This window comes from Aedes albopictus, chromosome 1 (genome assembly GCF_035046485.1).
Source record: "Aedes albopictus strain Foshan chromosome 1, AalbF5, whole genome shotgun sequence".
Classification (NCBI taxonomy): domain Eukaryota; kingdom Metazoa; phylum Arthropoda; class Insecta; order Diptera; family Culicidae; genus Aedes; species Aedes albopictus.
This window is the reverse complement of record NC_085136.1, coordinates 66,268,824-66,278,299: the sequence shown is the minus strand read 5'-3', so window position 1 is coordinate 66,278,299 and position 9,476 is coordinate 66,268,824. Positions and strand designations below refer to the sequence as shown.

Sequence of the window (9,476 nt, the reverse complement as noted above, 5' to 3'; positions counted from 1 at the left end):
CAGGCCTCGCCTGATAATTATGATAGTAGTAGGCCTGGAATTTAGAATAGAATAAAATGTCATTAGTTAGCCAACCACCAATCAAGTCAGAAGCAATAAACCTTAGCTCCTAGCTACCTGTTTTATTCCCTTGGTTACGGCCGTGGTTACGGCTATAACAGCTGGCGACGAAAAGAAAAAGTTTGAAGCAACTCGAAGACCCTCAAGAAAAACCCCCGAAAACATCAAGAAAATGCCCGACGCGGATCTGAAGAACGCCATCCTGCAGCTCACCAATCTCATCGCGCGGCAGCAGCACCAGATTGAAGCGCAGCAGCAGCAAATCGAAAATCTGGGAATCCGTGGCCACCCCGGCTCCGGCAGCGAGAAGATCATCGAGTCTTTGGCAAGCGGCATTCAAGATTTCCAGTACGATCCGGACGGCGGAGTTTTCTTCGATGGCTGGTACGCGAGGTACGAGGACGTCATCACGAAGGACGGCCAATCCCTGGACGACGCCGCCCGTGTGAGGTTGCTTCTACGCAAGCTAAGCACACCTTTGCACGAAAAGTACGTGAATACCATTCTTCCCAACCACCCCCGGAACTTCACCCTGGACGAGACCGTCACGAAGCTGAAGAAACTGTTCGGTCGGCAGAAGTCGGTCTTTCATTCCCGTTACCAATGCCTGCAGTACGCAAAAAGTGACGCGGATGACTTCACCTCGTATGCTGCCATGGTGAACAAACACTGTGAAGCGTTTCAACTCTCCAAGCTCACCCCGGATCAATTCAAGGCGATCCGTTTCGTCTGTGGACTCCAATCGCCACGGGATGCGGACATCCGAACAAGATTGATCTCGAAGCTGGAAGCCGACGAAACCGCAGTCAACGAACAAGGAGAAGCGGCCAGCAAGGTCACCCTGGAGAACCTCGTGGAAGAATGCCATCGCGTGGCCAACCTCAAACAGGACACACTGATGGTGGAGAACAAGGAAGCACGCAACGTCAACATTGTCTCCCGCAAGCCGAAGAATCCTGTGAAAAATCCGAAAATCCCCAAAACGCCCTGCTGGAAGTGTGGTGACCAGCACTACGTACGCGAGTGTCCATTCGCTTCGCACACCTGTTCCAGATGCAAGCAGCTAGGACACAAGGAGGGGTACTGTTCAAGCAACAAGCCTACGCCCTCGAAGCCATTCAAGCAGACGAAACCCAGAGAGAACGTGAAGACGAGGAGCATCCACACCGTTCGAAACGTTGGAAGCAAGCGGAAGTTCATCCCGGTCGAGCTCAACGGTACAACAGTCAAGCTCCAGCACGACTCGGCGTCCGACATCACCATTATCTCCGAAGATACTTGGAACAGCATCGGACAGCCACCCACTCAACCGACGGAGGAATCTGCAGTAACAGCTTCTGGTGGCAACCTGAACCTTCTCGCCGAGTTCCAAACCGAGATCACCATCAGGAATGTGACCAAAACCGGTCGCATCTTCATCTCGGACAACGCTGAACTCAACGTTCTTGGAATCGAGACTATGGATCTATTCGATCTGTGGTCTGTGCCGATCAGCAGCTTGGTCAACGTCGTACACCAACGTCCCGACCAACAACCCGATGAATACGTGAGTCAACTCAAGCAAAACTTCCCGGAGGTTTTCCGAAGCACGCTGGGTAGGTGCACTAAAGCGCAAGTGAAGCTGTACCTGAAGCCTGATGCACGTCCTTCCTATTGCCCGAAGCGACCCGTGGCGTACGCTGCGCTCCCCAAGGTAGATGAAGAACTCGAAAGGCTCCAGAACAACGGTATCATTTCTCCGGTTCGATTCTCGGACTGGGCAGCTCCAATAGTCGTCGTACGCAAAGCGGACAACATTTCGGTCCGTGTGTGTGGTGATTATTCGACGGGGTTGAACGACGCGCTGGAATGTGACCGCCACCCACTGCCTCATCCTGACGACCTCTTTGCGGAACTGGCTGGAGCACGTTACTTCACACACCTCGACTTGTCTGACGCTTACCTGCAGGTCGAGGTCGAGGAGGAATCGCGGAAGCTACTCACGGTCAACACCCACCGTGGCCTATTCCAGTACAACCGATTACCCCCTGGAGTCAAGTCGGCACCCGGCGCTTTCCAGCGCATCATCGACAGCATGGTGGCCGGCATCCCTGGAGTCAAGCCGTATCTGGACGACATCCTCATCGCTGGTCGGACCAAGGAGGAACATGACCGCAATCTCTACGCCGTTCTCAACCGTATACGTGAGTATGGTTTCCACTTACGTCTCGAAAAGTGTCGTTTCGCACTCTCCCAGATCGAGTTCCTCGGACATATCGTGGACAAAGATGGCATCCGCCCGGACCCTTCCAAAACTGATGCCATTTCGAAGATGCAACCTCCGAAGGACGTTCAGCAGCTCCGTTCCTACCTCGGTGCTGTGAACTACTATGGTCGATTCGTGAAGCAGATGAAGAAACTCCGGGCCCCTCTGGACAACCTGCTCAAGAAAGATGCCCGTTGGAATTGGACCAACGAATGCCAACAATCCTTCGAGCAGTTCAAGGCCATTCTACTCTCCGATCTGCTGCTCACCCACTATGACCCATCCAAGGAGATCATCGTCGCAGCAGATGCATCGAAGTACGGCCTTGGCGCAGTCATCATGCATCGGTTCCCGACCGGTGAAGTGAAGGCAATCGCTCATGCCTCTCGCTCACTGACCCCGGCAGAAATGAACTACGGACAAGTGGAAAAGGAAGCATTGGCCCTGATTTTCGCTGTCACTCGCTTCCACAAGATGCTGTACGGACGCCACTTTCTCCTGCAGACCGATCACCAACCGCTCCTCAAGGTTTTCGGTTCCAAGAAAGGTATTCCTGTTTACACCGCGAACCGATTGCAGCGTTGGGCCTTGACACTCCTGCTGTATGATTTCGACATCAAGCACGTTTCAACGACAAACTTCGGCTATGCAGATTTCCTTTCGCGGCTGATGTCATCGCAACGAAGGCCGGATGAAGATTACGTGATAGCCGCCGTATACGTCGAATCCGAAGCGAAAGCAATACTCGAAGACACCATCAGCAACCTCCCAGTCACGCACCAGATGATTGTGGCCGAAACACGAAAGGACCCAGTTCTCCAGCAAGTGATGAACTTCCTCAAGGAGGGTTGGCCGGCCCAACCGAAGCAAATCGCGGATCCAGATGTTAAGAAGTACTTCGCAAGACGAGATGGACTTCAAGTTGTTGACGACTGCATCATGTTCGGCGATCGAATCGTCGTTCCCCTCAAGTTTCGAAGGCGGATTGTTCGACAATTGCATCGTGGACACCCAGGAATGGACCGGATGAAGTCTCTGGCCCGAAGCTACATCTACTGGCCGAATGTGGATGACGACGTGACGCAGTTCGTTCAAGAGTGCACAGCGTGCGCTGAAGCAGCAAAGTCTCCGACAAAAGCAAGCCTGGAGTCGTGGCCTCTTGCAGTCAAGCCGTGGCAACGCGTCCACATTGATTTCGCTGGCCCAATCGACGGTTATTACTATTTTGTCATCGTGGATGCCTACTCGAAGTGGCCTGAAATTTTTCGCACCCGTTCCATCACCACAACTGCAACCCTGGATCTGCTACGTGAGACGTTTTCCCGTTTCGGCAACCCGGACACTCTGGTCTCGGACAACGGCACGCAATTCACCAGCGTGCAGTTTCAGCAGTATTGCCGTGAAAATGGTATCACCCACCTCCGCACTGCTCCCTACCATCCGCAGTCCAATGGTCAAGCGGAACGATTCGTTGACTCCCTCAAGCGCGGTCTCAAGAAGCTGAGCAAGGGGGAAGGCTCACCAACACTGGAGCACCTGCAGACATTCCTCTCGGTGTATCGCTCAACTCCAAATCGAAACACACCGCAATCGACGTCTCCTGCAGAAGCGTTCCTCGGAAGACCAGTACGCACCACATTGGACCTCTTGAAGAAGCCTGCTCCTGAAGCCCCAGGTGCCAAGAACCTCAAGCAGAATGAGCAGTTCAATCGCCGGCATGGAGCAATCAAGCGCGACTTCGAAGAAGATGACCTGGTGTACGTTGAACAGCATTTCCGGAATACCAAGTCATGGATGCCAGGTCGAGTCATCGAACGGAAAGGTTCTGTTCATTACATTGTGTCGCTGGAAAACAACGGAAGACCGAAGCTGGTTAGAGCGCATGTCAACCAAATGCGCCCTCGCTACGATACCGCCGTTCCAGAACCAACGACGCAGCTACCGTGGGAAGTCTTGCTCGATGAAGTACAGCTACAAGCTACAGCGGTACTGGCTGATCCCGAAGAACAGCCTGATATTGTCGAAGCTCTTGTTCCTGTTGTCACCCCGCCACCGGTCTTGGAAGAAGCTGCTGGTCCGGTACAAGCTACGTCTGGCATTCCGCCGATTGAAGATGATGAAGCTCCGACCGTACCACCGCCGGTCTCATCGGAACCAGTTGAAGGATATCTGCGACGTTCTGTACGAGTATCAAGAATTCCAAGATGGCTGTCGTCCTACGACATATTCTAAGAGGGGGAGATGTAGCAGGCCTCGCCTGATAATTATGATAGTAGTAGGCCTGGAATTTAGAATAGAATAAAATGTCATTAGTTAGCCAACCACCAATCAAGTCAGAAGCAATAAACCTTAGCTCCTAGCTACCTGTTTTATTCCCTTGGTTACGGCCGTGGTTACGGCTATAACAGAAGGAATAAAGTTGTTTACTGTTATAAAATAATTCAGTTAAAGGACAGCTAATGTATTTAATGTATATTGTAAACTTGTGTAAATACAACTTAGAGTGTATTCCACTATCAATAGATGAGCGCGTATGCGTATGCGCAGCTGATTGCGCAACGCTACTGTCAAACGCAAAAGATAAATAAATCGAACCAAGAGGTTCTTTCTGATCGAGTACTCAAGCTAACAACAAGTGTTTTTATTAAAGCTCCCGAGTAAAACCCCAAAGTGTAGTTACCCAGTTCAACCGGGTCCAACCCAAGTATTTAGTTAAATCAACAAATCCGGTTTACTCTAAGTGGTCATTTAGTTGTTCCTTGTTAACGGAACCCCGGATTTAATAGTATTGTAATCCAGAATAAACCTACAGAAAATGTCTCAATAAAAAGTTAACTCTAGTTCAACTAACTACACAAACTAAAAAGTGTTATCATATTTTACCAATGATTTCATCCTAATCTTGACCCTAACATAGTTATGCGCTTAGTGTAAGTAGACGCCGCTTATGATCTTGGTTGGACAATGACCAAAAATAGTGTTGTTTCGACAATAGTCACATACTATGCCCTACGACATTGACGATTCTATTGTCTATGGCTCACCTATTTCGTGCCACCCAGCAGGGACTTGGTCTGGTACCCAATTCAGTATATCCGCTCCACGTAATGTACCGCACCTCTTTTGATTTGTGATATATTACGTGGAACATTACTCTCTTCATTCGGATAGCGGCTATGTAACCCATTGGATTAAAAGCCTCCATCCAACATGAAGCGATTAATCGGAGACTGAAGACTCTATACCAAATTTGGCTCAGAGACAGGTAATCAGTGAGGTCAGTTTTTCTCGTTTGTCAGAGACGATTGATACGTATTAAGACAAACTTTCCACTGCATCTGCCAGCAATAATCGGTGATCGATCAACATTCCGAGTACCCCAATTTACACAAGAATGCCAAGGATCACCGCTCATGATTTACAATACAGCTGGAAAAACTAGAACAACACCTGGCCACAATGATGCATAAAGCACTAAAGCGGACCGGAAGTGTTGGTGAGCCAGCCCCCACCATTACTCAAGTTTCAACAAAGATATCAACAGAAAATAATAAAAATCACTAGTGGTCTGAACAACAAATTTCTGGGCATCGCAAGACTTTACTCACCAATAAATTTATTTGAAACCCATCAAGATGCAGGAGTGAGGCATCTCAAAACAATATCACCAAAGAATGGACCAAAAATTCGCCAAACATCACATTGCGTATAGTGTCATGTACATTTAATTTTTAGATTATTAACCGGACTTTTAATTTTGTTATGAAATAAGGCTTCATGTTAAAATTCAGAATAGCATTACGTTTACTGAATGCTACAAAAATCAGGATGAAGTTAATACATTGATTTGATCGTAAATCAGAACCATGGACGTTACAGTTTGATGAACCAATTTGATTATCGTGAAAAAAATTCCCTGACCATCAACAAAATTCCCTGACTTTCCCTGATTTTCCAGGTCCAAAAATAAATTCCCTGACATTCCCTGACTTTCCAGGTTTTTCCAGGTAGTCGACACCCTGATCCATAGTGTCGATTCCAAGAGCGTTGAGTTCAGCGCTGTCCGAGATAAAAATGCGACCAGTTTCATTCCTGATTGTGATTTCGATCTGGAACTCGGCGAGAAGGTTGAGGTTGCCACCAGAAGCTGTTACTGCAAATTCCTCCGTCGGTTGAGTTTCAAAGCATTGCTTTTTTTTGGCGCAATTCAATGCATTTTCAACGCATATTACCCAGACGTGTCTTCCACAAGCATCGTAGCATTTATCTTAAGGCTTTTTACGGCATCATCAGCATCAGCAGACATGTTGGATATGAGCCTCAAAATTTCAAGGTGATAATTCTCTGCTACCAAAGCGAATATTCGCATGAAAAAGTATCATCCTATATGCTCACTCGCAGTGATTGCGATGATACTTTTTCTACTCTTTTGTCCTGCCTACATGAGCGCTTCACTTCCTTCTCGAGAGCCGCTTAGCGCTGACGAGCTACGACTTTGGCTCCTCGTGTTTTCGCTCGCTCTATCGCGACTTTGACATTCCTACGCAAACCCGATTTTCAAAAACTCTCAATTTGCCCACGTTTTTTGCCTCATAAACCTTCCTTGGGTGAAAACTAACAGAACAAAACTTAGACAACCCAAATCGGACCATCCGTTCGCAAGTTATGCGCGGTCCCACGTATGCCACTGCATTTATATATATATATATATATATATATATATATATATATATATATATATATATATATATATATTGTTGTGGTGGTTATTGTCTATCTGTGAAACTGGCAACACGGTTCGGCTCCGTAGATCAGATAGGTAAATGTTGTGGTAAGAAGTGGAAGCAGTTCGAGAAAGATACCATAACGTAAGTGAATTATTGTAATTTTAATAGTTAAGTGTAATAATAAATAATGTGATTACAGCATTGAAGCTGCTCCAAAAAGCTGCTTTCAATTTGTGTGTATTCGTGCTGCAGAAAGTTCCACTCCCCAACAAACTTCAATGGTTATGATAACCGCCTAAACGCCAACAATGGAGAGCAAAGATTGGCGAAAATATTATGAAGATGAGGAGCGCCGCATCGAAGATGAGTATCAGCGGGAAATGGCAGCAATTGATGAAGAGTTTAGAAAAGCCAAGGAGAAAATACAGTTGGAGTTTGCTGCCCAGAAAGACGCGGTAATAAAACAGTTTGGTGCTAAAAATGCTCAAAAAGGTTCAACAAATGAATCGCAATCGATCAATGCAGTATGTTCACCATCTGTTTGCACTACCTCTGGACGCAAAGCAAACGACCAACGGCAGGTCTCTATACGGCAGCCGGACGTTCAATTGCGACAAACTGCAAACAAGCAGAACAATAGCGAAGGGAAAAAAAATAGCTTGTGGTACCATTCCAAACGTATCTGTGGTCGGATGGTGACGACAAAAGTAGAACATTGTTTTCGACAAGATAAGTGCGAAGCCGCTGCCTATATAGATCGGTGCAAACAATGCGAGGTGATATTAACGGCATTGATGCTTGTATTGTTCGATCCCGGTGGGATACGCTTGAATAAGTACGGTAATCACACGTCAGTGCACAGTGGTCTAGGATGATATTATTCGCAGTGACCAGTTACCAGTTTCACGGGTGGGGGTATGTTGTGGTGGTTATTGTCTATCTGTGAAACTGGCAACACGGTTCGGCTCCGTAGATCAGATAGGTAAATGTTGTGGTAAGAAGTGGAAGCAGTGCGAGAAAGATACCATAACGTAAGTGAATTATTGTAATTTTAATAGTTAAGTGTAATAATAAATAATGTGATTACAGCATTGAAGCTGCTCCAAAAAGCTGCTTTCAATTTGTGTGTATTCGTGCTGCAGAAAGTTCCACTCCCCAACATATATAGATAGATATAGATAGATTATATCTTCCTCCAGGTGCCATATGTGATCCACTGCTTTCTCCGGGTGCGTTTCTCACACAAATTATTCTCGCCGGAGGCGATGAAGGCGTTCTTGATGGCGCTCCATTGATTTTCTACGCTTCTACCTTCTGCAATATCCGCAGCACGGTTCTCCAGCTCCTCGACGAAGGACCTTTTCATCGCAGCGTCTTCCAGACGGCGTGTGTTGAATCGGCGCCCGAATATCTCCTCCTGTAGATGGATTCCAGCAATGCGCAGCCGGATCTCGGATCGGACGCAATGTCGGTCGGCGCATAAAATCTTTGCATAACGTTCCGTTCCAGGCATGTTTATGCTTATTTGGTGTATTTTATCCGTATTGCCCTGTTTCATTCTGCGATGGATTTGTTTCAATTCTAAGAACTATGCCAATTAGCTGCAATCGTAATGAGTTTTCTCCAAATTCTTACATTTATTCCCACTTCTCTTAGTAAATTAAACATCTTAGAATCTAAAAATCGCCATTCACCTTAGCTTCCCCCCCCCCCCTCACATTTTAATACTCACTCATCCCCCCGGATCGCCTTATACTTGTTGATCTCGTTCGGAAACGTCTCGTCCAGCTCCTTCATCAGGTTGCTCTTGAACTTCCGATAGGAATCGATCTTCCCCTTGACCTCCTCGTTCTTGGTCAGCGCCTTATCGATACAGTCCTTGGTGTACAGCTGCGGATTCCTGCCCTGATCGATGTAATCGAACACCTCCAGCGGCACGTTGACGTCCACCTGGTTTTTGAGCTTGTCGATCTCTTGGAGGCCGGTGACGAGGGATTGTCTGCGTGGGGGAATCGGAATTGAGGAAACTGGGGAAGAACGAAATTTTCGGTCGCGAATCGCGATACTTACATCTTCTGATTCAGCACGTTCTGGCCCTGCGGTTGGAAGTCACTGACGATGATCCGGATCTGCCGCACGTTTTCGATGAACATTTCCAGGTGGTTTTCGAGATTTTCCAGTGGGGATGCCATGGTTGCCACTTGGATGATTGCGGCGACACAAAAACTGATTTAAATTTCACGATTTTACAAGGGAAAATTAAAATTTTTGTTGGGAACTTTTCGGAATCACAAGCTGCGAAGATGGAGCCTTGTTTTGATTCGGGCTGATTGTGCTGTGAGTTTTGACGTTCAGTGAACACCTTTTCAGTGTGAGATGTGAACCGAACCATGAAAACAACTTGGATGAACACCAACAAAACCGATCACCAGAGACCTGGAACG

General features: G+C 47.3%; 2 protein-coding genes across 2 annotated transcripts; one reads left to right on the top strand and one right to left on the bottom strand.

Moving 5' to 3' along the window:
* Positions 1-4,537, top strand: LOC134288514 (uncharacterized protein K02A2.6-like). Its single transcript, XM_062853586.1, has one exon. It carries the CDS (start codon positions 233-235, stop codon positions 4,535-4,537), a length of 4,305 nt encoding a protein of 1,434 aa, XP_062709570.1. The 5' UTR covers positions 1-232.
* A 3,667-nt stretch (positions 4,538-8,204) lies between these two features.
* LOC109401844 (mediator of RNA polymerase II transcription subunit 10) lies at positions 8,205-9,360 on the bottom strand. Its single transcript, XM_019674453.3, has 2 exons — positions 9,103-9,360; positions 8,205-9,031 (listed from the first exon to the last, which is right to left on the bottom strand). Exons 1-2 carry the CDS (start codon positions 9,222-9,224, stop codon positions 8,761-8,763), a joined length of 393 nt encoding a protein of 130 aa, XP_019529998.1. The 5' UTR covers positions 9,225-9,360; the 3' UTR covers positions 8,205-8,760.
* Between the last annotated feature and the right edge of the window lie 116 nt (positions 9,361-9,476).